Here is a 27,930-nt window from a genome sequence, read left to right on the forward strand (position 1 = left end):
AAATATTTTAACCCATTGGCCTAAAAGAGCTTCCGATGCTGCCAGACCTGAATCCCTGGAGAGAGAAGAGAAGGATAACGACGCTGCCACATCCCTTGTGCAGGTAGGAGCCAAAGCTTTCTCTGTTGACAGAAGATGCTCCATTTATTGGTGCGAGAAGCCGAGGTCTGCAGCTTCCCCAGCCAGCCCCGGCACCGCCACGTCAGCCAGCGCCGTGACCCGTGGGCAGGGGCTCCTCCAGCATCAGGGAGGACTTTCCCCGGGGATATTGACCTCTGCTGGAGCATCTCCAGGGGAAGTTGCCTGCAAGCTGCTGTCAGGCTCTGCGTGCCAGGGGTTTTCCTCCCACGAGGAGCAGGGTGATGGAATGATGGGTTCAGGTGATTCCACGGGTTATAGGTCTGGATGGTTCCACCTGTGACAGGTCCTGCGGGGAGGGATTGATGGGGTGATGGGTTCAGGTGGTTCCACGTGTGATGGGTCCTGTGGGGAGTGGTCGGATGAGGTGATGTGTTCAGGTGCTTCCATGGGTGATAGATCTGGGTGGTTCCATGTGTTCTATGTCCCACGAGGAGCAGACTGATGGGTCTGGGCAATTCCACAGGTGATAGGTCTGGCTGGTTTGATGTGTGATGAGTCCCAAGGGGAGCGGCCCCTTTCAGGTTCAGGTGATTCCATGGGTGATGGTTCCCGTGGGGAGTGAACTGATGGGTTGATGTGTTCAGGTGCCTCCATGGGGGTTGGGTTTGGGTGGTTCCACATGTGATGGGTTCAGGTGACTCCATGTGTGATGGTTCCCGTGGGGAGTAGACTGATGGGTTCAGGTGCTTCCATGGGGGATGGTTTTGGGTGGTTTCACATGTGATGGGTCTGGGTAATTCCATGGGTGATTGTTCCTGTGGGGAGTGGACTGATGATGTGTTCAGGGCAGCAGGGGGGGGTTCCATGTGTGGTAAGTCCCACGTGCGATAGGTCCCACGAGGGAGCAGACTGATGGGTTGATGGGTTCAACCGATTCCACGTGTGATGGTTCCCGTGGGGAGTGAACTGTTGGGTTGCTGTGTTCAGGTGCTTCCACAGGGGATGGGTTTGTGTGGTTCCACATGTGATGGTCCGGGTAATTCCACGGGTGATGGGTTCCGGTGACTCCACGTGCGGCGGTTCCCGTGGGGAGCGGACCGATGGGTTGCTGTGTTCAGAGGGGTGGGGGGGTTCCACATGCGATAGGTCCCACAGGGAGCGGACTGACGGGTCGGTGGGTTCCGGTGACTCCACGTGCGGCGGTTCCCGCGGGGAGCGGCTCGGCGGGTGCGGGGGTGCAGCCGCGGGCGTCCCCTCCCCGCCGTGTCCCCTCCCCGGGGCGGTGCCGGGCGGCCGCGCCGCTCGCAGCCGGCGCTGTGGCGGTCGCCGCTCGGTCGGCGATGCCGCGGGGTCCGGGGGGGGCGCGGCGGCGGCGGCGCGGAGGGGCCCCGCGGCTGCTGCCCGACGTGCGGAGCATCTTCGCGGAGCGCGGCCGAGGGCATCGCTTCGCCCCGCGCCCCCCGCGCCGCGGATGGTGCGACCTCTGCGGGGCGGCGCTGCGGGAGCGAGCCCTGCGCTGCGAGCGTGAGTGCCGGATCGCCGCCCGCCCTGCGCCCCGCAGCCCTGCCTGCCGCTGCCTGCCCGCATCCCGCCCCGCATCCCGCCCAGCATCCCCTCCCGCCCGCATCCCGCCCCGCAGCCCCTCCCGCAGCCCTGCCTGCCGCTGCCTGCCCGCATCCCGCCCCGCAGCCCCTCCCGCAGCCCTGCCTGCCCCTGCCTTCCCGCAGCCCCTCCCGCAGCCCTGCCTGCTGCTGCCTTCCCGCATCCCGCCGCGCATCCCCTCCCGCAGCCCTGCCTGCCTGTGCCTTCCCGCATCCCACTCCGCATCCTCTCCCGCATCCCTGCCCATCCCACACTCCCCAGCCCGCACTGCAGCCCTGTCCTGCCCCTCCCACACCCTCCATCCCGCACTGGAGCTCTGCCTGCGCTCCCTGTCCCGCATTCCCCACCTCACCCTCCAGCCCTGCCCTGCGGCTACCACCCGACACCTCTTCCCACGCTCCCCATCCCGCATCCCAGCCCTGTCCTGCCCGCACCTCTTTCCATACGCCGCATCCCGCACTGCAGCCCTGCCTGCTGCCGCCACCCTGCGCCCCTCTGCACCCCACACCCTCCGTCCCGCACCGCTCTCCCTCCTGGGCTGTGGGGAGGGTTTTGCCCCGAGCATCCCGCGGTGCTGCGGGAGGCGATGGAGGAAGGGGCCTGGCTGGGGACCCCCTGCGAAGGGGCCGTTGTCCCTGGATGCGAGGCTGGGCACGGGGTGTAGTGTGGTGCTGCCCGGTGGAATTGGGAAATAAAGCTTTTCCGGGAAAAACGAGATTATCAGCTAATCGTCAGGGTTGCAGAGGGCTGGGCAGCAGCAGCTCTGGGTGAGCAGGAAGGATTTGTGTTCATAAAGCTTTACGAGGGGGAATAAATTCCTCTAGAAGCAGTAAACTTGTCAGGCACCTTGCTTTGCCCAAACTCCGTGGGTAAGGGTGCTCCTGCCGGAGAGGTTCACTAGGATCCGTGTTCCTCAAGTCACTCACACGCGGCGTTTGTGTTCTGCAGAAGGGATTAATCTTTCCATTGTGTGGGAGGGGACGCGGAGGGGCCACATGAGGTGACCCGGCTGGGACCGTGCGGCGGCACATGCTCCGTGTCCCTGGGGAGCGGCTCTGGGGCCACGGGGCGCTTGCGTGATCCTTGGGAAGGTGTGACCGGCGTTGGTCGGTGGCAGCTGTGGCGGTGCAGGTGGGGAAGCAAAGAGGCTGTGGCGTGCCAGGGCAGAGGAGCTTGGAACAAACCTGCGTCGTGATAGTGTGTGCCGCCTTGACTGCCGACAGCCAAACTGCTCCTTTCCAGCTCCGTCTGTCAGCGCGTCTCCTGCGGCAGGCTGGATGGAAGCTTGTCTTCTTGGACGCAGCTGTAGAGCTGCGTTTGGGCTCAAAGCTTTGCTGGTCAGGGGCAGCTGAGCCTCTTGGTTTTGGCAGAAACTCCTGGTGCCGATGCTGTTCAGCCCAGGCTTGTGCCCACAAGGCCACCGGTAGCCAGGCAGGGGCGCGTGGGGCGAGGGCGGCCTCAGCGTGGGTGCGGAGGGAAGGTAGTTGGTGCTGGTGATTATTTGGGGTGAAGGAATGAGTTGCATCCCACTCTGGGGAGGCTCCTTTGCTGGTTTGTCTGGGGGGTTATGCCAGGCACGTGCTGTAGCTCCAGCCTCACCGGGGCAATTAGTCCTTCGCTCGACCCATTCCATGCTTGGCTTTCCTTAGATTATGAATCAATTAACTGTTTCTAGCGGTGATTTGCATAGCGTGGTGTGAGCAGGGCTTTTCCCCGTGCCTCCTGGTTCTGTTTGGGAATGAAGGGCCATGGTCCCATATGGCCCTGCCGCATCGCATTAAGGTTTTAGCACTGACTGCTGTTAATTAAATGTAACTGAGCTGTCACCCAGCGGCCACCGCCGTCTGACGCAGGAATGCGCCGAGGCTGATGAACTTGGTGCGTGGTTTGGAAGACAGGCGATGTAAATATGTTGGGCTGGGGTGTACCTTTGCTTTCCGCTTGCCGTTCCCCATTAAATCCCTTAAAATACAGTAAGGACTGGTGTGTTCCCTGAGGCTGGAAGCTCTGCCGTGTCCGGCACACCGGAGCAAAAGGAATAGCGGAGGTTTATTTAAGCAAACCTAACTTTCTCGGAGCTCTTGGCTTCCACCAGACCCTGCAAAGCTGCTGCAGGGCCCAGGTGGGGTACTGGGCTGTGTGTTTTGAAATCCTGACCTAAAGCAATAATTCACAGGATGTTGTGGTGTTGTGGATGCTATAAATAATTGTTTTGAGGGACTTCTCCTCTGGCAGGATTTTTTTTCTTTAGTTATACTGAAATAAATCTTAAATGACTCCATTTCCCCTTTTCCGAGGAGCATTATTGAGATCGTGGGAGTAGATCTCCTTCTAAAATTCCCCTCCAAAACCGGGCAGCGTGGCTGGGGAGGGAGGGAAACTTCAGAGGAGATGCCTGTAACATCTTCTGCGTTCACTGTCATCCCAATAATACAAAAATACCCGAGGGGTGCAGACGATGTGCTGTCCTCCCGTGGTGAATATTTGTTTCTCTTCTGATGCGGAGTCACTGCTTCTCTGCTTTTGACTCACAGCCTGAGGACACTCAGGTTTTCATCTGTGCGGCTCTGGCCTATTTTTATTTACATCAGGTCTCATCATCTTCACTAAAACAGGAAAGTGGTGTTTACTCCTCCTCAAACGGTCCGTGTCCCATCCCGTCCACGTGTGTCCCGTGTGGGACAGTGCCTGTCCCGGCGAGGGGGAAAACGCTGCCTGCAGCATCCTGGGATTCAGCGGCAAAGGGCTGCATCCACCCTGGGCAAAGGGAAAGGGCGGTGGAAGCTGGCTCCGATGCGGGGCAAGAAGGGGGTTTTGGCCGCGTGTTTTTCATGCCGGCCACTGAAATCCCCTTGGCTCCGTTTCCTCTTTCTGGAGCGGTGCGGAGCTCTGCCCAAGGCTAACGAGGGATGTGTGCGCTGCAGTTCCTCTTCCAGGCAGGGATCTGAGTGGAATTGGGTGAGAGCAGGAACCAGGCAAGTCCCACATCAGGAAAATGATCCCTTTCGGTGGCTTTCCTTGAGCATCTGGCTGGTTTAGGCTGTCCTGAACCGGTCCTGCGGCTCTGGAGCGCTTTGGAGGCAGCGGAGGGGCTCTTACTGAGGTTTCAGCTCAAGTTTTAGCCGGGGGGTGGCTGTGTCTGGGGCTGATGCAGATGATGTGGAATCCCCAACATAAGAAGGAGATGGAGCTGTTGGAACGGGTCCAGAGGAGGCTACAAGGATGATCAGAGGGCTGGAGGACCTTCCATACGAGGACAGGCTGAGAGAGCTGGGGTTGTTCAGCCTGGAGAAGAGAAGGCTACAGGGAGACCTTAGAGCAGCTTCCAGTGCCTGAAGGGGCTGCAGGAAAGCTGGGGAGGGGCTGTTCACAAAGGCTTGTGGGGGTGGGACGAGGGGCAATGGGTATAAACTGGAGGGGGGCAGATTTGGATTGGTCATAAGGAGGAATTTCTTCACTATGACAGTGAGGAGGCCCTGGCCCAGGGTGCCCAGAGCAATGGTGCTGCCTCATCCCTGGAGGGGTTCCAGGCCAGGTTGGATGGGGTTTGGAGCCCCTGATCCAGTGGGAGGTGTCCCTGCCCATGGCAGGGGTGGGACTGGATGGGCTTTGAGGTCTCTTCCAACCCAAACTATGCTATGATTCTGTGTCTGAGACACCGTGAGCCTTTGCAGTACCTTCATTGAGACCCTCTAGGTTGGTCCGGTGCATGACAGCGATCAAACGCGCTGCTTCCGTTGGCGTTAGTACTAAGGGGATGGGGAGATGGGAGCTTGGGAGCAACCAACCCCAGGCTGAAATGCTGGCATTCATTAACGCTTCTCTTCAGTCTCAAAGTGAACGGAGTTGGGCACGAGGAGGAGCTGTGCCCCGAGTATCTCCTGTCCGATGTGCGGGGCTTTGTGCCGCTGGCGCCTTACAGAGCCTGAGTGAATATTAGAGAGATTTCACGGCAGGAGTGTTGGTGTGTCCTGCTGCCGGCAGCTTTTCCCGACAGGAGTAGCTGGGAAGAAGGGGGCTGGACGGGCAGGTTGCAGGGGTGCATCTCTGCTGTGGGTATTTTGGTGTTTGTTTTGGTGGGGCCGAGTGCTGTCATTTGAATGCAGTGGTGACTAATGCAGCTTCAAAGCCTACACTGTGTTTTATTTTGCTTTTTACATTGTTGGTTTTTTTTCTTCCTGGCAGCGTCACACCGGTGACTCGAGGTCCTTCCATGCTGTGCCGGGTAGGCTGGTCACTGGGAACTGGGAATCTTGTGGCTTAGGGCAGAAAATGATGGGAGAGACCGAGCTGTGCATGGGTCCGCTGCTTTACTCCCTTTCCATCCCAGTTTGCTCTGAGATAGACTGGCTTTTCCTTTTCTCATCCTTGCTGCACCTGTGATGCAGGTGCCGATATGAAATTCCTGTTTCTGGTGCTGTAGCCGTTAGCGAAACCAGCAGTAAGAACGGTGCCAGTGATGGCTCAGCAGCGTGCGTGCTGCCTCAGTTTCTCCATCCTCTGGCTTGGCTGGAGCGCCGGAGCCCCGCTGTGCGCTGCCCCCGGCTCTGTGCGGCTGTGCTCCCCTCTCGCTTCTCTGGTCCTGGCAGCCGGGGACGTGATTTACCAGCCGCGTATTTCCTGGGGCTTGTTGAGGAATTCCCATGGAGTTGTTCCTTTGGGCCGGGTGGTTTCAGCCTGGTGCATCTATTGCGTGTGGAGCGACTGTAAGCACCTTCTGTCTGTTTGCTTGTGGGAGCTGTGGTCTCCTTGGCAGAGCCGCTGGAAGCGGATGCTCTCCCTGCTTGGCATGGTGGGTCTTGGCTCTGTGAGACCAGACTAGGACTTTATTGCCTGAACTGCTTCTTTGCAGGAAAATCAGTGCAGGTCTCCCTGCTTTCCTGCTGGGAAGACGGCTGTGGGGCTCGAGGAAAACCTCGGAGCGTGTCCAGCGCCTGATAATCTCGGTGGCAAAGGCGGTTGTACCTGAAGTCAGATGTTGATCTGTAGATCTTGGACCCGGTTCAGTGAAGCACTTCAGCAAGCGTCTGGTTTATGCCTCTGGTCTGAAGCCACCCTTACCTCTCAGAGCGGTTCATTCTGTGCTCAAGCATTGTGCTGAATCAGGACCTGTTTCCTTAGGGAGGGAGTTGGTTAAACACTATTTCTCTTCCTACTGTATAGAGCAAACTACAGTTCTAATATTACTGGTTCTTAAGTAGGTGTTTGCTTAAGATAATGAATTCTTTAGCAGGTGCGGACGCTCTGGAAAATCCCAGCCCAGCCTCTCTGGGATGAGGCTCTGCTGGAACTCTCTGGGACACTGTTGCTTTTCATGTTCTCTCCTTCCAACACATCCTCCCACACTCTGTCGTGTCTTTGCTCCTGACGCTGTAAAACATAATCGCTAACAGTTCACAGGACTCGGGGCACTTTGCATTTCTGTCCTGTTTAGCTGGGCCAGACAGATTCCTGAGGCTCCTCCTGCTCCCGGGTGACTCGGGCAGGTTGGGATGATGCTGAGGTCGGACCAGGACAGGGTGGGGTGCTGGGGTGCATCCTGCCCGCTGCGGTTCCCCGCCGCAGGGCGTTTGCTTGCCTGGGGCAGATGATGGTGTGGGGCGGGATGGTGACCTGCCCAGAGCCGTGGGGACGGCTGCCGGGAGTAGCTCTGGTCCCCAGGGTCATTTTTCCTGCTGCAGTCCAGTCCTGTGCCTTGGGGAGCATTTATGGAGAGATGTACCAGGCGAGGCTCCAGCTCTTGCTTTGAAGGTTAGTTTTTGGGCTGTCTCTTTTCTCCCCCTGCTTTGTCCCTGGTCCGGTGGGTTTAGTTGTGTTTCCTGGTCTGGATGTGGGCGGTAGAGATGGATGCACGGGAGCTGAAGAGGTGCTGTTGAGGCATTGGGACAGCACGGGGGGAATGAGAAAGTCCCCAGTGTTATTCATGGCTTATGCTGCTTGGTGTGATTTTTAGGATCCGTTAGATGCCGTTACTCCCTGTATAAAAGCGGGGATGCGTGGTGCAGGGTGCTGGAAACCGGGGCTGTTTGTGAGAGGGTGGCTGAGCAGAGAGGGGACGGTCACCGTGCAGAGGGTACCAAGTGGCAGATTTCAAGCGTGCTCTTAAACTGATGTTTGTGTCCCACCCCATCGATTGACACCCGATACGGTTGTAACTGACAGATGCTGTGACAGAACTGTAGTATCCATCTTAAAACCTGGCGGAGTACCCGCAGAGCTGAGATTGATATTGCAATTATAGTTAATCTCAGCGGACCCCTTTAATTTAACCTTTGATTAAACACTGGGGACTCTTTTTTTTTCCCTTAGACTTTAGAAGACCGCAAGGGAAAAGCAGCAAAGTGAACTGAGGATCTTGGAAAGAGCCCTCCCAGCGTATGGCGGGGTCCTGCGCTTTCTCTCACTAATCTCTTCTGTTGGGTTGTTTTATCTTATCAAGTAAAAAGCCCCAGAAATAGAAAGTTTTCCATGGCTAACAGGACAAGCCCAGAGATGCACAAGCTCTGAGCTGTGTGTGTGTGTCTCATTGCTCAAAAAAGAAATAAATAACCCAATCAAACAGCGGCAGATTGCAAATGGACAGTGTCAATGGTTTATCTCTGGGGGAGGAAAGGCCGCGTGGGGAAGAAGCAGACGTAACTTGCAGCGATGCACGTTGCATCTCGGCAGCGTTCGGCGCTGAGGAGCTGCCTGCCTGGCCCCACGTGCCCGGGAAGCTATTCAGCTCCCGTCTCGAGGATGACAGACGGGAAAGCGGGAGAAGTCACTTGCTTTGGGCTCGTAACAAAGAGAATTCGCAAAATATTCAGGCATTTTCCCAAGTCCAAGTCTTGGTCGGAGGGACTCCGACTGCTGAGGAGGCCGAGCAGGGAGGTCTTGCTGGTTAGAGGTAGGTGGTGGTGTAAATCCGTGTGTCTGGGTGGATTTGACGGCTGGACTCGATGATGTTGTAGGTGTTTTCCAACCTTAATGATTCTGGGATTTGCTGGCTGCCCTGTGTGGGCTTTCGGCTGCTGCTGAGGTGTTCGGGGGTTCCTGTGGTGCTGCCCGGTCTGTGGCGATGCCCGGCTGGATGGAATCTTGCCTGGGAGGCAGAGGGGTCGGCACACTCACTGGTGGCACTGGGCAGCTTCAGCTTCTGCTCAGGCCCCTTCTGCAGCCCCATCGGCGCTGCTCCGCTTACCACCAGAAAGGAAAATTTGCCTTTTAGTAAATGATGGCTCAGGAGCATCCGCCTGGCAGCGGGGTTTGCTCTCCAGACCCTGCGGTAGTGCAGGGTCCTCTCAGAGGGGTGGTTGTCACCAGAGTCGTCCTGCCTGCTCAGAACAGAAATCCACCCTTGCCAACGAACAGGACCCAAACCGCCTGATCTAGACCTAAAACTGTGGAGATATCCAGCGGTAGAGCTGTAGAGATGGGGCTGGATCATCGCTGTGGGGGATGTCGAAGTGCTTCGCAGGGAAACTGAGACCCTTCCCTGGGAATGCTGGAGCTGGTGGTGATGCTGTAGGTCCTGCCCTGTCCCCTCCTGGCAGCAGGAGATGCCTGCCAGCTCTCCCAAGGCTGTGGGGCCACATCCTGCAGCCATCCCTGAGGTTACCCCGAGTGACATCAAGTGTCTCCTCCAACCCCAGGCGCAGGCACCAAGCCCACAGTCTTAATCAGCACAGCTTGCAAAATCAAACCTCGGGCACAGCCTGCGATTAAAGGTGCGTAAGGCGTTGGTAGGATTCCAGAGTTGGAAGGTGAGTGGAAGAAATCTCTCTTCTTCGCCCTTCATAGAATCATGGAAAGGTTTGGGTTGGAAGGGACCTCGAAGCCCATCCAGTCCCACCCCTGCCATGGGCAGGGACACCTCCCACTGGATCGGGGTGATCAAACCCCCATCCAACCTGGCCTGGAACCCCTCCAGGGATGGGGCAGCCACCACTGCTCTGGGCAACTCCTGGTGCTCAAACACCTGCACAGTTTCATGACACTTTTAAAGCTCATGGTGTTTAGTTTTTTCTTTCTCGACTGTCTCTGAGCCTTCCCGTGGCCGCTGGGTCCTCCTTCAAAGGTTTTCCTTAACTTTGCTAACGTTGGGAACATTTCTGATGTGCTTTTGTTGGTTTTTAATGAGTACCGGGATCCTTAACAAACCAGAAACTGTCTCTTTAAGATAATCCCAGCAATTTCAAGATCCATTCTAACGTCACACAAGGAGAGGGTTTGTAGCTTGTTAGAAGGATGTCCCCTCCACAGGGCTCCTGTGTGTCCCTCGATGCGATGCGCTTGTTCACCAGGGCGGAGGAATCACCCTGTGGAACCACCGACTCTGGCCAGAAATCAGAGTTTTAATAGCAGCGCAGGGTGGGAGCTGAGGTGCTTTAGACCCTTTCCATCCTAGTTTTGGGGGTAATCATATCTGGCTCCTGTGTGGTGTTGCCTCAGGGCTGCAGGGGGTTTCTTTCGGTGAACGCCTGGCTGAGGTCAGGCTTGTGGACCCTCTGTCCGCGGACCTGCGCCTTCTCCTTTTGTTGCCCCAGCCTCCGGATCGGGGCTTTGTGTTAGAGTCGGATTGGGAGATGCCCCATCTCATCTGTGGTATTTGGGAGGTAGGAGTGGGAGGATGGGGGTGGCTGGGATGACTGCAATCCTATATTTAGGCATCTCGATGGGCATCTCCATTGGGCTGTTTTACTCTATCTAACTTTATCCCCCTGGGGAACTTCATCTGTGGAGAAAGGGAAATTCCTTTCAGCCACCCAAGTTTTTCGCAGTATCGTGATCTGACTCATTTTTTCTTCTTTATTTTTTTTTCTGTAAGAAACTACATTTCCAAGCATTGCTTTGTTTGACTCAAATGGAAATTATCTCCAAGTGTAAGTGGAGGCATCCTGCTCCTCTTAGTGAACCTGTCACGTGGCTCCTTCCTAAAGCTGCTCTGGGTTTCTAAAATTAGTGTTCCCTGCCGGATACGGAGTGATTAGGTCTGTTAATAGGTGATGGTGACTAAGGAGGTGTCACGCTTTAATCCTGTAAAGAAATGCCTGGCCATAATGGGCCTGATCCGGCGGTGGGATTGGGAACTGTGATTTTTGTGGTCTGACTTACGTATTTCAGACCTCTTACCACGCGTGTCCTTCACTGGGGATGCTCAAGCTTTCCCACCCCGGTAGGTTGTGGTCTGGGGGAGCCGGAGGGAGCTGCTCAGCTTGGAAAATCCTGGACCAAATGGGCAGGAGGAGCTCTGTGCTGGCACCAGGTGCTCAGGTGAAGCTGCAGCCGGAGCATCCTCGGATTGGCAGCTGCAGCAAAGGCTTGGCGGCTGTCCCCCATTAAAAGGCTGTGCCGGTTGCTCAAAAGGTCATGCATTAAATTACTGTGGAACTGTGCAGCTTATCTCTAATTAAAAAGAAAAGCAAGTCTCCCTGCCTTCCCCCAGGCGTACTTGAGACAACTGACTCGGAATAGGAGGATGATAGACAGCTCGTGCCAGATGAATGTTAAATGATAAATGGTTTCCCTGTTTCCCCTGGGGACTGATGTTTTCCCCCCTCAGGCACCAGCTCCCAGCAGTGGTTCAGCTCCTCTCCTTCATTCCCGGGCATTCCCACGGGCAAGCATTCAGCAGAGCTGAGCAGAAAGCACTGCTTCCAGACCAGATATGGGATATTCCTTTGCTTTCCTGCAAGCCCCAGGTATTCAAAACTGATGACCCAAGTGCTAAAGAAAAAGAGAAAAGAAAGAAGAAGGGTATTTAAAACACAAGCTCGGTTTGGAGCAGGGCAGGCACGGAGACAGGCACTCGGTCCCGTCTCCTCCTCTGGAGTGAACTCGCTTGCCTTGGGTTTAGGATGTATTTTTTTTTCCAGGTTGGTGACCGCTCTGGAATTTTGGGGTAGTGTAAAAAGTAAATTTAATGCTGTTTGTACGACAGTTAAAAATTAATAGGATCAGAAGAGCTATTAAAGCGGAAGGAGGTTGTTGGCTGCAGTCAGGAGGGAATGGAGAAGTTGGGGCTTAGAGGGGAAGGGCTGGGGGAGCGATAGCCGTGGACGTGTGGTAACCGTTGTGTCAGGATGGAGCCGGTTGTGCCAAATGCTGCCCTTCGGCAGCCACGGGCGGGGGGCGAGCAGGACTCCGTGCCTCAAGGGGTTAAACCTGGGTTCTGCAGTCGCCTGTGCAATTTCTACCTTGAACTTAGTTAATGCCTTATGGGACGGGTCAACATCCAAGGAAAACACACTGTGTAAGTGCCTTACGGCACCTGGGCAGCTGGGGACGGGAGGTCAGCGGGGTCTGATGGTAGATCCGTGCCTCGGTCCCTGTCACTGCCCCTTGAAGCATTCATATTTAGTGACCTTACATAGTTTGACTTCTGTCTAATTACAGAGATGCTTTTTCCTTCCTGATTGGAAGGAAATTGGAAAGGATTTTCCTTCCTGATTGGAAGGAATTGGATTGTTGGAAAAGGAAGCATCCTTTCCTCATGAAGAAGCTGAGCTTTTGCTGCAGGTGTTCTGCTGGTGATATCTCCGGGGAGCGTAGCTGGGGGTGGGTACCCTGGGGTTTGGTGGGACCTGAGCGTGTTCTTGGCTTTGTCCAGTAAAGTGGCAGCAGATGAGGGGAAAGGCAGCAGGACACAAGGCACTGCAGCAAGAGACACAAGTTTCCCTAGGGAGAGGGCAGGGGAGCAATTTTTGCTCTAGATGAGGTATTCTGGTGGCTCTGCCCGTCTGCAGGAACTGGGGATGTGTGCCTGGCTGTGCTGGTTGCCTCAAGCATCAGTCTGCCCTCCAGCAGGAGTCCAGTCCCTTCCCGGGGTTCTGCCGCTCCTCGGCAGCGGGCTGCGGGTCTCGGGTGCCTCACTGTCTCCTTTCTCCCCCACGCAGACTGCCGATACACATGCCACCAGGAGTGCCGCAGCCTCATCCAGCTGGACTGCCGCCGGCCGGACCAGAGCCAGCTCTCGCCCGAGGGTACCCTCCTGCCACCCTACAGCCTGGTACGTGGGGAGGGGGCTCCGCTGGGGGGGGCACAGCCTCATGGTCACCCAATGCAGCTCTTTCAGAGACCGGATTTCTTGCTCCCAAAGGGCTTTACAAGGGGGAGGTCTTGTTGGAGAGCTCAGCCCGTCGGTGCTGAAGATCTACCCAGCGGTCACTAATGGGCTGTAGAATCATAGAATCACAGAATGGTTTGGGTTGGAAGGGACCTCAAAGCCCATCCAGTCCCACCCCTGCCATGGGCAGGGACACCTCCCACTGGATCAGGGGCTCCAAGCCCCATCCAACCTGGCCTGGAACCCCTCCAGGGATGGGGCAGCCACCGCTGCTGCTCTGGGCAGCCTGGCCCTTATCGTGAAGAACTTCTTCCTGATGTTTATAATCTCTTCCTAATGTCTAGTCAACTCCCAATGAGCTGTGACATCTCTCCTCTGTGTCCTGTCTGAGTGTGTGTGATCTGGCACGTTGGAGGTCATGCACGCGGGCATCCTCCTCCCCAGAAATGCGTATGTGAAGCTACGCCGTGCTTCAAATGCTGCTATTGGCCAGGCAGCCTGGAGCAGAGCAGGAGAGGAGCAGTGCCCTCCGAAGACTGCAGCCCCAACGTGTCCAAGGACCCATAAGGGCATTAAATTTCATGCCAATACTGGGTGCAAAATGCTTAGAAAGAAGCAGCAACGGTGCATTTCTCCTGCATCTTGCAGAGTAAGGAGCTCTGGCTTAATAGCCTTGGTTTAAGAGTTTCAGAAGTCCAAGGGGATTGAAGCTCTTCGACGTGTATTAGGGACGTCCACTAATCGCTAGGGCCTCTCTGGAGGGCTTAGCTCTTTGCTTAATCCTCCTGAGTGTCCCGTGGTGTCTGTGGTGCCGGCAGTGGCCTCTGAGCCGGTGCGGATGTCTGTTGGGATGGGCTGCAGCACACGCGCGGGTCCCGGTGAGACTGGATGGTGCTGGGCAAGTCCAGAAGTGAGATACTGAATGCTGGAAGCTTAAAAAATTGCTTAGAGACCTGCATGAAGGGGGTCTGACTTGCACAGAGCTTTGTCAATCTCTATATGCTTTTTTAAATCAATATTTTCTCCTTTAGGGGATTGGAACTGGGCGATCTTTAAGGTCCCTTCCAATCCAAACCAGTCTGTGATTCCTGGGATGCTATGACATGGGATTTGTGTTGGGCTCCTGAGGAGCTGGCGGTGGGGTTTGGTTGCCGTCTGCTCTTTGCTGTGTGAGAACTCCGGAGCCGGGAGCTCCTGTTCTGGGCACTGAAGCGTTGTCTGTGGTCGTGATCCTTGGGAGGAAAATGCTGGGTGATTCGTGTTCGGAAGAAAATGGTCAGAAGGAAAACTGAAGTTAGATGAGATCTATCTTTCAAGTTACGTTACAAATGGCTCTGAATGGATTCTCTGCTGAGCCTTGAGGAGTTTGTATAAGGGTGTGATGCCAGATCTGTGTGTGGTTACATCTCCTTTGGATGCCGTTGGGCTTCCCCCAGCAGCACAAGAGAAGCTTGATATTTGGAAGAGTTAAAGGCTTGTTTCTTCCTTGCGGCGATAACACCCGCCGGGGGTTATTGATGGCCCTAATAATGAACACGGAGCCTGCGCTTCGTGGCAATTCATCACTCTGACGCGTCTCTGGTGTGATCCCAGGAAGGGGGGAGGCAGTTTGTGCCAAAGAAACAAAAGTCTCTGCAATTACAGCAGCAAAGAGTAATCCATAAACCCATCACGAGGTCCTGGCTGGGGATCCCACCTCTGAACCCTCCGCGTGGCACAGCCCTCTCTGGAGTCTCCTTACCTGGGAGAGGCTGCAAGGCTCAACGGAGCAGGGGGCGCTTGGGCTGCTTTGAGGGTGAATGAGGCTAAATCACTGCAATAAAGCTCCGTTCTCGTTTGGGGATGATGGATAATCAGGGATAACCACGTTCCCGGTGTGTTGCTGATGGCCAAGTAGGGTTTGCTGCTCAGAAGAAGGATGGAGGGAAAAGAGTGTCAACATTCCTGATAGGATGTGTGGAAGAAGGGCAGTGCACAGTGAAAACACAAGACACTTAAATTAATAGCTGGAATAGTGGGAAGGCATTAAATAGTATTATCAAATATAAGCAAACGAGAAGCATCAAAGCAATACCTACTTTAATATCACAGAGTTAAGTACTGTTACCGTGTAATACCGGGCATTTAATAATTTAGGCTTTGATCCAACAAAGTACTTACGAGTGCATTACGTTTGGGTCCCAGATTAGCCACCCTGGGTGAAATCCAGGCTCTGCCAAAGCTGGAAAAACCTCTGCTTATCCCAGCAGCACCGGGAGGTTGGTCCATGGTTTTGGCAGAGGTGGTTGTGCGCTTCCTGCCTGGGAGTCGCTGCAGGTCACTGGTGGGTGGGTTACTGGGGGTAACCATTACTGAAACCAACAGGTCAAAATTACTTGGTTTTTTCCCTTTGGTTGTTTTTTTTTATGGAGCTGATCTCCCAAGCAGGTGGACCGCAATGGGAAAATGAGAAGCCCATTGAGCAAAGCAGTGGGAGTTCCTTCAGCTTCACATGGAGCAAAGCTGGCTGCTCCCTGTCCCTGCTCGGAAACGCTCCAGGCAGAGGCTTCAGTGAAGACTTGACGCCTGTGCTGTTCGTCAGCCCAACGCTCGCTTTCTGCTTGCGTTGCACGTGCTCCGTTTAAGCCTCTTTCTCTTCCCAATACAGCCTTGTGAAGCTGAGGAGGTTTGTGCCACTGCAGAAGCGTGCGTGCTGCTAAGAGCACAGCTGATTTGTTTGCACTGTTAGAAGTTGTTTTGTGAATATGCCATTTGGATTCTTGCCTTCCTCTTTGAGATGCAGATGTTGCATCCGCCTGCCAGTCCTTGCATCAACATCCCGGTTTGTATTCACGGGATGCTGCTGGCTGTGGGGTACAGAGCTATCAAGGGCTTGTAGCAATTGAAGTCCTTCAGCGAAGAGATACAGATGGAAGGGTATGAAGCACCATCTGCAGCCTATCAAGAGGGGAAGAGGGTTTTGTGTGTGAATGGTGGATTGTGCAAAGATCTTGGAGCCCATTTGGAGAGGTCAAAGGAGCCCATGACCTGAAGCAGTGCATGACCTGGAAAAGACCTGGAAAAGCACTTCTTTTGGTGTTGAACTTAGTGATGTGAACATCTCCAGTGATTCTGGGGATCTCCATCATCTCTAGGTCCTTCCTTTCCAGATCCAGGCTGGCTCCAGGCATGGAAACCTTCCTTTGCCTCTAGTTTGCCCTGTCCTTTGTGACATCTCTTGCCATTCTTTATTCCTTCTCTGGTGGGCTGGATGGGTCTTGTGCGAAGTATTTGAAGTGGGGACATAAGATGGATTTATTCAGTGGTGCAATACTCTTGGGCCTTGTTCCCTCTTTCTTCACTGAAATATGGTGTAGAATTGTTAGCGTGTACGTTATATTCCCTAAACAGAGTCCTCTTTAACTCAACATGTCAGGTTTTTCTTTAGTCCCCTCAACCTGAATTCATGTGGGTTTCTTGGTGGGCTGGGAGATGCTGGGATGTGCTGCATCCCAGTGGGTGCACGGCCGAGGTGTGCTGCATCCCAGTGGGTGCACGGCCGAGGATGTGCTGCATCCCAGTGGGTGCACGGCTGAGGATGTGCTGCATCCCAGTGGGTGCACGGCTGAGGATGTGCTGCATCCCAGTGGGTGCACGGCTGAGGATGTGCTGCATCCCAGTGGGTGCATGGCTGAGGATGTGCTGCATCCCAGTGGGTGCACGGCCGAGGATGTGCTGCATCCCAGTGGGTGCACGGCTGAGGATGTGCTGCATCCCAGTGGGTGCACGGCCGAGGATGTGCTGCATCCCAGTGGGTGCACAGCTGAGGATGTGCTGCGTCCCAGTGGGTGCATGGCCGAGGATGCAATGCATCCCAGTGGGTGCACGGCCGAGGATGTGCTGCATCCCAGTGGGTGCACAGCCGAGGATGTGCTGCATCCCAGTGGGTGCACGGCCGAGGATGTGCTGCATCCCAGTGGGTGCACGGCCGAGGATGTGCTGCATCCCAGTGGGTGCACGGCCGAGGATGTGCTGCATCCCAGTGGGTGCATGGCCGAGGATGCAATGCATCCCAGTGGGTGCATGGCCGAGGATGTGCTGCATCCCAGTGGGTGCACGGCCGAGGATGTGCTGCATCCCAGTGGGTGCACGGCTGAGGATGTGCTGCATCCCAGTCAGTGCACGGCCAAGGATGTGCTGCATCCCAGTGGGTGCACGGCCAAGGATGTGCTGCATCCCAGTGGGTGCACGGCTGAGGATGTGCTGCATCCCAGTCAGTGCACGGCCAAGTGCAAGAGCGAATGCTACTTGCAAACAGAACTGAGATGCTGAACGGTGTTTTCCGGTGGGCTGCAATCAAAGCCCGTCACCAGCACTGCTGAAATTGTTCCTCCTGCTCTAAAATGAGCTGCAGAGGAGAGAGGCACCTGCTGCCTCCCGGAATGCGATGACCAGGGGCTCCCGTCATCCCAGATGGGATCTGAGGCAACATCCACGCCAGCCTCTCCCCTTCCCCACCACCTTCTGGCAGTGTGTGTCTGCAAGCAGCCTTTGGTCGAGCTCGTCCAGCCTGGGCTCGCTTCCCAAAGGCAGGAGATGCGATGCGGCTCTCGAGGACGCACTGACGGGGAAGGAGCAAGAATCCAGCCTGCCATGGCCATGTCTTTTGGGTAGCGAAAGAGGTGCAGGGGGTGCCCAGGGCCAAGCCCAGCGCCTCGGTGTGCAGCAGGGTAAGAAATTTTGCAAGAGGAAGTGGCAGGGCTGCGTGGCGCGAGGCGAGCGCAGGAAGGGGAGGCGATGCTGCGCGGGCGCCCAGGGGACCAAACCGCGGGTGTCGAGCGAACGCAAAGCTCCGAGAGTGGGAGAAACTCACAGCTCAGCCCCTTCCATGCTGTCCCAGCGCTGCTGCGCAGGGAGGTGGGTGGAGGAGGAGAGGGAAGGGTTACCCAGCACGGCTGCCTGTTAAAGAGAAATAGCTCCGCTGGCTCTGGAGGATGAGCAGAAGGAGCTATTGCAGATAAACGCCGGCGAGCTGAGGATGGGAGAGCGGTTTTGCTGCTGGTGTGGGAGCCGGAGCAGGGACCACTGATGGTTGCCGGCCCCCCGAGCCTCTCGCCTCTGCTGGGCTTCAATGACCATCGGCAGCAGCATGAGCAGCGGGTACTGTAGCTTGGATGAAGACCTCGAGGATTGCTTTTTCACAGCAAAAACCTCTTTCTTCCGGAGCTCAACGAACAAGGTCTCTGCCAAGGTAACAGCTTAAAAAAAAACTAGTGAGGAGGGCTGTGCTGGCGGGGAGGTGGTGGTGGGGGGATGTTCATGTTCCTGCACGTTCGGCTGCAGGCGCTGCCAAAATGAGCTTGCAGCTGGTGTCGGGGCAGAGCTGCTGCTGGGGAGGAGGGCTCTACCTGCTCCTTGCAGGCTCCCCGCTCCCCTTCAGGGGGTCTGCACCGCTCCGGATCTTTCTCAGCCGCGTCTCAACCTTTTGCATGCCGGGTTGGCCCCTTCCCAGGGGATCCACAGCGGAGGAGCTGACCCCAAATGTGGGGTTTTTCAGCTTTAGGAGGGCAGGCAGCAACCCTGCCGTCTGCCTCCTGGCAAAGGACATCACAAAATGTGCACCGTTGGTGAAAATTGCACCTCCGGGTGGACAGGGAGGTGGGAAAGTTACAGGACTAATTTAATCTGCAAAGTTATTAGCGCAGTGATGCGTCTGGTCCTTTTCTGGGTGCGTGTTTCTGCCTCGGAGAAGGAGGAGAGCACCTGGCTGGGCAGTGTTTCCCCCCCCAACCTGAGATTTCTGTATCAATAACATCGACAAGGCTACTTCATGGGTTTTTAAGTGTTTATTTTTTAAGAAAAACAACATCCCTGTCATAAACTTTGGGGCCCCAACCAGAACGGAGCATAAAAGGAGAAGGCGAACAGGCGCTGGTGCGGAAGTGGGGGTTTCGCTCAGGAACAAGAGCCCTGCGATGCCGAGATGAGATCTGGCTGCTGGCGAGCAGCTTTTTCACGTAGAAATTCACCCGTAAACCCTCCGCACCGGCACGCTCCGGCTCGGCTGTATTTGTATGCTCGAGGCTGCTGAGCTGCAGTCCTCCTTTGGGGTTCACCTTTCTGCAGCGGAGAGCTGGGAGGGCTTTCCTGGTCAGCTGAGCTGTTCTCTTGGGCAGGGATTGATCTAAGGGAGAGTTTAAATCAACCGGCAATTTAATTTTTTAATGTCTTTGAAGAAATGCTCCCTTGGGTTCCACCTGGGATATTCCCTCTTCGCCAGCAGCTCCCTCGCGCTGTGATTAACCGACACGTACTGCTGGTTTTTAAATGTCACTTGTGATTCATTTGTGTAGGAGATGTAAAAGAGCGCAGTGTTGGTGCAAGAAGCGCTGCACCCTGTGCTGCTTTAACGCTGTCCTTTTGGAGCCGAGGCACTGCAGATCCTCAGCTGCCTTTAGAAATCATTCTGATCACAGTTGTGCACAGGGGCTTTTCCTCGCAGAGGGGTCGGGGGCTGCTGCAGCCCCTTTTTGCCCAGCTCCTCACCTGGGTGCAGCCGGCGTGGGCGACCAACCTGGTGGCTGCTGGAGAAGATGGAGCCTTTTTGGGGTTTGGTGTTATGGGGAGGAAATGGTTCCTGTGCATGAAGAAGTAAAAAAAAAAAACCTCATACAAAATTTGCTGCTCAAGCAAACGATGTTGCATAATGAGTCTCTGCGTGGAGGTGGGTCCTCATGTTTCTCCAGCTGGAGGTGGAAACCATCTTCAGGGCTTGGTGGAAGAAGGGTTTGGGAGGTTCGTGGCATGCTGGGGGGTTGGTGTGCTGCAGGTCCTGCAGGAGCGTGAGGTTGGGCTTCTGCTCTGGATGGAGCGTGGCAGGGAGGAGGCAGTGGTGGCCTGGGCTGAAGGCAGCAAGGAGAATGTGTGCCTGTGGAAAAGCCAGCAGAGCCGAGGGACAGGGGACGGGAGCAGCCCAGAGTGGGCATTTGTCGGGGAGGGCAGGAATAGGAGGAGGGGGAATGGTTTTCAGCTGAAAGAGATCGAGGTGAGATCTTAGGCAGAAATGTTTTGCTGTGAGGGTGAGGAGGCCCTGGCCCAGGGTGCCCAGAGCAGTGGTGCTGCCCCATCCCTGGAGGGGTTCCAGGCCAGGTTGGATGGGGTTTGGAGCCCCTGATCCAGTGGGAGGTGTCCCTGCCCACGGCAGAGGTGGAACTGGATGGGCTTTGAGGCCCCTTCCAACTCAACCCATTCCATGATCCTGTGATTCTATGACATCTCCCTTGGGTTTTGTTTCATTCCCTGTCCTCCCTTTTATTGAATGTGGAACGTTTCCATCACTGCAAGAGCTGCATTGTGGCAACGCCATTGCTTTTCACCACTGAGTACAGGACCTGCTATTGGCCATGGGCAGAAAACATCCGCTTGGACACAAAAGTGAGTAAACCTGGTTGGTGTGTTTGGGGATGGCAACATTTATCCATCCTTAGATGCTCTGGAATGATTTCTGAGCCCCGGATGCACAGTGTGGTCACCAATGCAGCAGCCCCCGGCCCGTGGGCATGCCCCGCGCGGGGCAGGAATGAGCTGAGCACGGATAGCTTAGGGAGGCACGGCTTAAGAGATGTAGGAAACGATGGAAACGATCTCTGTAGAGGAAAGGTGTTGTGTGTGGGGCAGGAGGGACACGCAGGCTTCCTGCCCTTTGGAAATAATGAAGAGGGCAATTTGATCGCTGTGACGAGAGAAACGATTTTTCTGATTGAAATTCCTGAAAAGCCTCTTTCTAGGAATTCTGCAATTCCTTTTTATTTTCAGAACCATCGGCGCAATCGCTCTTCATTAGCAAAGAAACGTTTTAGATCTCAGATGTGACCTCGTCCCTGGAGATCTATTACTTGTTATTTTCATGACTGTTCAGCTGAGTGTCTTCGTGGCTTCTGCCTGGAGCACCATTGCTTCAAACTCCACAAAACTGCTCTTCGAGCCCCGCACCAGTGGCTGCTGGGAGAGCTGGCTTAGAGGAGAAATGGGCAAGTTTATGATCAAGAAGAGAAAACGCAAGGGCCAGAACGCGTTCTCGCCCAGGGTGGGGGTGATGGGGCCAGCTCCACGCCCAGGCAGCGGTCCCTGCATCATCCCAGCAGGAAAAAAGCCTTTTCTGCTGAAGAAGAGGGAGGTGATGGCATCGTGGAGGTGTTTGTGGTGGGGAGCATGGGTGGTGTTGCTGTGCTACCAGAGGCTGCAGGGCTTGGAGCAGAGACCACCGTGAGGGATGCGCTGTGCGCAGAGGGGCTCTGGAGAGGGTGACCAGCGCGGGTATGTGTGAGATGGGGCAAGGGGAATCAAAGGGCACTGCACGGTGGGTTTGGCCCATGTCCGTTCGCTCCCTCTCTTTGAGCCCTCCGTGGTGGTGCCGGTGGTGGAGCCCCACGTCCCTGGAGGTGCTTGAAATCCGAGCAGGAGCACGATGAGGTTATCTCCAGGATCCTGTCGAGCCTTGGCGAAACGCTGTAGTCCCAGAATTGGCTGCTGGTGAGGTGCGGCAGCTGTGCCGGTTTGTGGGTTGCAGGTAACCAGCGGGCGTTCGTGTTGCCTGTGCAGGGTGGGCGAAAGGGGCATCATCGCTCTGCCCGTTGCCGTGCAGAAGGAGCCAGAGCTGAGGGATCAGCACAGGGGGTTGTCTTTGGCCCATTGTCTCCGTCCTGAGCAGGACTGTTAGTGCACGGAGTGATTTGCAGGGGGGAGGCAGGTCTGCAGGGCAATCAGCCTTGGGCACAGGGTTGACCCTGGGGCACCTCTCCTGGGGTGGAGGGCTCATCCTGGCCCTGCGAGGCTGTGATCTCTTCCCCAGTGTCTGCTCCTGAGGATCAGCAGATCCCTCCGTTCCGCCCAACTGCCCTGACGTGGGCTGGGGTCTTGCTGGGTTGGTTTCTGTGCGTGCAAGCGGTGGTGCAGCCAAGCAGCCGAGGGGTTCCATCAAGCCCAGAACCCCTGAGATGGAGCTCCCTGGGAAGACCTGCTCAGCTCTCACTGCTGAGCAAGGATGTGGCAGGAAAAGTGGTTTCTAAGTGAAATCTCCATGGCAATCAAAACACCGAGCCCATTTTCAATTGCCTCTAACCTCTCTGAAAATGCAGCAGTCATCCTTCTCCCCTCCTAGAGATGCGCTGCACTCCTGTCTTTTGCCTTTTCCTCTGAATCCTAAAATAAACCGCAGCATCTCCTCTGAAATTCTGAAAGGGAGTCCAATATGTATTTAATTTTCTTTTATATCTGTTGTATGGTTCTTCCCCCAACCCACGTGTGCTCAAACAGTCCGTTCTTTCCCCAAAAAGGGGTTGTAGGAAGGCTGCTCTTCAGCATTCGGGATATGGAACGTGTCTCTTCTGGCACCCTTGCAAACCGATAAATAGAAAAACCTGTCACAGAGGCTTTGTGGTTGCCTTTCTTGGCTTAGAATTGCTCTTTTGAGGGTACGTCACCATAATCCTGATGGCCTGTGGATTTTTTTACCTCCCCTGTAACAGCCTGTCCTAAGCTCACGGCTCATTAGATGAGTGGTAGGTTGCAAAGAGGAGGTCGGTGTGCCGAACTCGCTGGTTCTGCGGCTGCCCGAGCCCCGGGCGATGGCTATTGTGCATCCCGGCCGCCTGCCTCTTCCCGGGGCGCTTGTTCCAGGCAGCCTTTATCCTGACGAGCATTAGCCCAAGTGCCAGATGAGCCTCAAGTCCTTTCTTATAATTGTTCTTTCTTACAATTGAGAACTAATGTAGGTTATGGAAAGGGAGCTCCGTTGCAGCAGGCTGTGATGGGCAGGGGGAGGACACGGCTTCGCGTCTCCTGCTGCTGCGGGTGCCCTGGGCTCGGTCCCATCCGGACCGTGGGTGCCTACATCTCGCTGCAAGCCAGGAAGGTTATTGACTAGCAGTTTCCTAGGGGATGGTAAACCCCTTGCCTGCTGAACCGAAGTGATGCCAGCAAGATGCCATTAATCCTTAAACTCAGGCCCCCATCGCGGTGCAACGTTAGCAGTGGGTTTTTAACAGGGCGGGAGTGGAGGCGTTCCAAGAGCTCCAATCTCATCGTTGCTTTCCTTCCAGTCGCACGTGGAGGGATGGAGGCGGTGGGGAGGGATGGAGGCGATGGGGACGTGCTGGGTTTGCAGGCTGGCACGCAGACGTTGCGCTGTGCTGCTGGGCCATCCGGAGGGTGGCCGACATCCCTTTCCCAGTTTCCAGCCAGGAGAAGGTCCAGCAGTGACTGCCGGGGTTTAGGTGCGGGCAGAGCTACTGAGCTGTTGTTTTGTTAACAGCTTGTTTCATCCTGTCCCAGTACAACAGGAAATGTAGCAACGGTTTATGGTTAATAGCATCTTTTTTTCTTCCTTCAGCCAGAATTGCATATTCTTCACCCTGAAACTTTGTTTCCACGGAGGGGTTGGGCTGATGGTTGGACTGGATGAGCTTAGAGAGCTCTTCCAACCTTTATGATTCTGTGATCCTGCAGGTTCACCCTCTTGCCCGTAGGGACCATCTCCACCTACGCCATCACTGTGAGCTCAGGATCTGTGCAGCCTCTTTTTCCTGGGAAACACGGGGATAAAGTAGAGCTGAGCAGACGCAGTGTTACCCGATACACCAAACAGCTAAAGTCTGTCTCCTCTGGTTTCAGAATGTAACACAAACAGTAGAAGAAGAAAAACCTGAGCCTCCGACTATCCAGGAGATCAAGCAGAAAATTGAGAAATACAATGCAAAAGTAACGAACTGCCTGTTGATGAAGCTGGTACGTATGGGCTCTACCTAATGGGCTGATGCTGGTTTCTTGGGGCTATAAATTGAGCCAGCCTGTAAGGTGGCATCTCCAAGAGGGCTTGTGGATGTTTAGTTGTTCTTGTCTTTCTTACCCGATCCGCTTTTCCCCCTTCTCTCTCCTGCTTGGGTTTCCTTATCGTTAGTCCCTGATGCTGGAGATAACCCTTCCCTGGTTCTTCTCAACGGGGAGTGCCGGCACAGTGCTCTCTGGCCGGTCTGTGCCGTGCGTGGTTTGCCACAAATAGATGATCCGGCGTTGTCCTGGTGGGGATGAGTCACGGTAACACTCGGGCTGCGACACTGCGGTTCAGCAGCTGTCGCAAAGTGGATTTAGAAACACGGAGAGTATTTAGAAACACGAGGGCTGTCTAGAAAGAGATGCTTTTCTCCTCTCCGCCGCCAGGCTTGAGGTCTCAGAACTGCAGTGGATGTCTTATATTCTGAATCTTTGATTGCAAACTTGCTCATCGCCACCTGTAACTACAGCCTGGGTGACAAGCAGAGACCTCTTTTACAAAGGTACAAACTTCACAGGATCACACAGAGGGGAAAAGCTCCTTAGAGTGAAACAATTCCATTGTAGAAGTCCAAGAACAGCTGCTACGTAACTCCCTGGTGTTTGGTTACATCTGAAAATAAACCTGAAGTGTATTTAAAGCAGTAGATCTTCCAGTTCCCTTTGTGAAGGCTGCACGGTAACTTCTGCTGGAATGTCTCGACCATTAATTTTTATCAGTTCTTGACTCAGAGGAGTCGGTCGGGACCCACGTGTTTACTCTTGAGTTACTTTTCTTGAAGCTCAGTGCAAATATGATCTTGAGACCCGGCACAGCCTTGGGGCTCCCCTGGGCTCAACTGCTGGTGGTGCCCTTTGGTGGTGCCCTTTGGTGGGACCCTTTGGTGCTCCCAGTACCAGAGGTGGATCCCTTAGCTCGTTCCTGCCTGGAGCCAGGCTTTTCTCTGGATGTTTGCGTTTTTGCAGAGCTGAGGGCAGGGTAAGGGACCTATTGTGAGACAGGCTGAGCTGGAATGATGATTTCTTACATGGAGACGTGAGAATCTCATACGCGGGGAATAAAACATGAGGAATACAGTCATGAGATCCTGCTGAACGCAAAGGATGGAGACCTTTGTGGAGGTTTCACTTAATTTCAGCTGTAAATTACACGTAATGGTTTCCATCAGCGATTTGTAGCAGTGTCGGTTTTCATAAAGACAAAATCGCACAGATGTGAGGAAGGGGTGAGTCACTGCCGAGTGGAAGGGACAGGAGAAAATCATAGTGACTAACCCAAAATTACCGGTTACTTTTTACATGATTAATAAGAAACCCTCCAACTCCCAGCAGTACCGAGAGGTGGAAAGTCCTGCTGTCACCCTGCAGGCAGCAGCACTGTGGACCAGAAAGCCCCTCCTAATGGGGTGGGAAGACTGGAAAGGTTCCCTGGAGCCTGATCCTTCTCTCCTTTGCTTTAGAACGACGATGGGACGTACACAGGTTTCATTAAAGTGCATTTGAAACTGCGCCGCCCCGTGACCGTGCCGGCAGGGATCCGGCCGCAGTCCATCTATGATGCCCTCAAGGAGGTGAACCTGGCTGATATGACGGACAAGAGAACCTCGTTCTACTTGCCGCTGGATGCCATCAAGCAACTCCACATCAGCAGCACGACCACGGTGAGCGAGGTGATCCGGGGGCTCCTGAAGAAATTCATGGTGGTGGATAATCCACAGAAGTTTGCACTTTTCAAGGAGATGCGGAAAGATGGGCAAGGTGAGTTCATGCCTTTGGGCCAACCAGCTTTCCTGCGGCTGCTCGGGTTTGCTTACCGTTTTGTATTGTACAAACATGCCCAAAGCATTCTGCTGGGACGCTGTGGTGGATCAGGCAGGCAGTGTCCAAATATCCGATGAATAAATGGATGCTGTGGAAGTTAACAGGGAATTACTAGATTTCAGAAGGGGCTGAAGCCACCTAAGACCTAACAGAGACCTTTAGGGATCTGTGTTAGACACTCAGCTACCTCCACTACGTTCCTGAGCAGCATGAACCGCTTTTCCATGCTCCAGTTGTCCTCCTGAGCTTTCCTCTGTCCCGGCAGCCACGATCTCACTGTGGATGTCTGCCGTCTCCTTGCAGTGCTCTTCCAGAAGCTCCCTCTCACCGAGTACCCTCTGTACCTCCGGCTGCTGGCGGGCCCCGACACAGATGTACTCAGTTTTGTGCTGAAGGAGAATGAAACGGGGGAAGTTGAGGTAAGGTGGGAGCTCTTTCCCTTGTGTTTTCCATGAACATTGGCTGTGTCACAGAGCTGGAAAGTGGATGGGTGAGGCCATGCCATGCAAACAGGGCTGGGGCTGGGTTTGCCTTCTAAAATGCTGCGTGTGATACCAGCTTTGCTCCAAACTTCATGGAGTGTTTGTACTTGAATTTAAAAAAAGATAAGTTTTGGTTATTTATTGCACCTAAAATATGTTGATTTGTTAAAAATTCCAACTAGAGCTGTGGAAATGCTGAGGCCAGTTTTGATGGCCAACCCATGATCTGTTTCCTGAACCAAGCAACGCCACCCCAGAGCTGATCTCAGTAATTAGTTTGGCTAAACACTGTTGTGAGCAATCCACTAATTTAAGGAGAAGCCAGGGACGCTCGGCTAATAAACGCACGGTCAGATTTTGGTTGCAACCCTGCTCCCCTCCACCACGAAGGCAAAGGTTGGGAGCTCGCAGCCCGTGCCAAGCGCTTTGCTGAGTGCAAACAGTTTTGATCTCTTTGTTTTACTGCAGAGCTCAGTGGCTGCTGCTGGGACCCTCCTCCCCCTTTGAGATGGGGACTGTGGGTGAATGCTGCACCAACTATTTCCATGTTATTTCCACATCCCATACGAGGACAGGCTGAGGGAGTTGGGATTGTTCAGCCTGGAGAAGAGAAGGCTGTGGGGAGACCTTAGAGCAGCTTCCAGTGCTGAAAGGGGCTCCGGGAAAGCTGGGGAGGGGCTGTGGACCAGGGAGGGCAGGGATAGGGTGAGGGGAATATTTTTCAGCTGAAAGAGGGGAGATTGAGATGAGATCTTAGGGAGAAATGTTTTGCTGTTCAGGTGGGGAGGCCCTGGCCCAGGTTGCCCAGAGCAGTGGTGCTGCCCCATCCCTGGAGGGGTTCCAGGCCAGGTTGGATGGGGCTTGGCGCCCCTGATCCAGTGGGAGGTGTCCCTGCCCATGGCAGGGGGTGAAGCTGGATGGGCTTTAATATCCCTTCCAACCCAAACCATTCTGTCCTTAGGGAGCTGCGTCATCTCTTGCAGTGGGAGCTTCAATTTGCCTGAGTAAAGATAATTTCAGTCTCAGGGGTTCAGGACTGGGACAGTCCTTTACGCTGCAGCCCATCATCCCATCTCTCACAACATGATGCTGTGAGATTAAGCTACCTGCAGACCAGATATGTTTAAATGTCTTTTATTGTTCATCCTCAAAGATTCGGAGGAACCCAAAAGCAATACAGTGAACGTTGTGTGCTTAATCTCCCTCTGTTTCTGCTGTTTCCACAGTGGGATGCGTTCTCCATCCCAGAGCTACAGAACTTCTTGATGATACTTGACAAAGAAGAGAAGGAGAAAATCCAGCAAGTGCAGAGGAAGTACGAGAAGTTTAAACAGAGACTGCAACAGACCTTGAAAGAAGCCAGGGGGAAGCCTGGATAACCCTTCAGGAGGCGCTGGGCATCAGACTAAGCTAGATAGTACTTTTAAAATGGAAAGACACTTCTCAGGACACCTTATAGTGGTCACTCTCCCTCCTCATCCTTCCATTAAGGACTGGCTCACAGCACCCAAAAAATGAATGCATAAAAAAAATAAAAAATGCATAAAAAAATTAACATTTTCTTCTTCTGAAACCTCTTATCCCAGAGCCAGAGCCAGCCAAAGAACAGGAAGCCTGTTTTCAAACGGTGGCCATCACCACACCAAACACAGCTCCTAGTTCGTGTTTCAGCTGGACCATCAGATGGAGAAGCTCCGTGGCAAACGCTCGTGTTGAACCCAACAGGAACATCTACTGGCTAAGGTTTTGAGCAGGGTAATGCTTGCTGTTGATGCTCCTCCCAGCGACTTGCTTGCTCTCGATGAGAGGTTCTGTGGCTCGTGGAGTCGTGCCCACGTGGCCCAGTTCTCATTTCATAAGTAGAGCACAGGAAGCAGCAGATAAAGGGGAGGAGGTGGTTGCACCAAACCACGTGGGTGTTGCAGCTGCGACCGATGCCAGACGGACTTGTTCAGGGCTGAGGTAGCCAGGGAAACGTGAAGTTGTGACACCATGGCAGCTGCAACGCCCAAACACTCTCTCAGTAAGTATTACTGAAACATGGTCTTATTAATGCGAGGAAAAGTCACTCGCTTTGATTCTGATTAA

General features: G+C 54.5%; 1 protein-coding gene across 7 annotated transcripts; it reads left to right on the forward strand.

Moving 5' to 3' along the window:
* Window positions 1–1,383: 1,383 nt before the first annotated feature.
* On the forward strand, window positions 1,384–27,223 carry RASSF5 (Ras association domain family member 5). 7 transcript variants are annotated; one of them, XM_054087229.1, is made up of 6 exons: window positions 1,384–1,605; window positions 12,561–12,673; window positions 23,381–23,494; window positions 25,000–25,297; window positions 25,664–25,779; window positions 27,069–27,223. In XM_054087229.1, the coding sequence occupies exons 1-6, from the start codon at window positions 1,422–1,424 to the stop codon at window positions 27,219–27,221; spliced, it is 978 nt and encodes a 325-aa protein (XP_053943204.1). In that variant the 5' UTR covers window positions 1,384–1,421; the 3' UTR covers window positions 27,222–27,223. The 7 variants fall into 7 exon arrangements, with proteins under 7 accessions (XP_053943204.1, XP_053943205.1, XP_053943206.1 ...); XM_054087230.1 differs by lacking the exon at window positions 1,384–1,605 and adding an exon at window positions 7,377–7,434; XM_054087231.1 differs by lacking the exon at window positions 1,384–1,605 and adding an exon at window positions 11,318–11,366.
* Window positions 27,224–27,930: the final 707 nt, after the last annotated feature.

The sequence above is a fragment of the Cuculus canorus genome, chromosome 24 (assembly GCF_017976375.1).
Source record: "Cuculus canorus isolate bCucCan1 chromosome 24, bCucCan1.pri, whole genome shotgun sequence".
NCBI classification, from domain to species: domain Eukaryota; kingdom Metazoa; phylum Chordata; class Aves; order Cuculiformes; family Cuculidae; genus Cuculus; species Cuculus canorus.

Excerpts from the sequence above, each read along its gene's own strand:
- RASSF5 (XM_054087229.1), top strand. The coding sequence starts at position 1,422 with ATGCCGCGGGGTCCGGGGGGGGCGCGGCGGCGGCGGCGCGGAGGGGCC. Across the intron at positions 23,495-24,999 it reads ACTGCCTGTTGATGAAGCTG|AACGACGATGGGACGTACAC; the intron begins GTACGTATGGGC and ends CCTTTGCTTTAG. Across the intron at positions 25,780-27,068 it reads ATGAAACGGGGGAAGTTGAG|TGGGATGCGTTCTCCATCCC; the intron begins GTAAGGTGGGAG and ends CTGTTTCCACAG.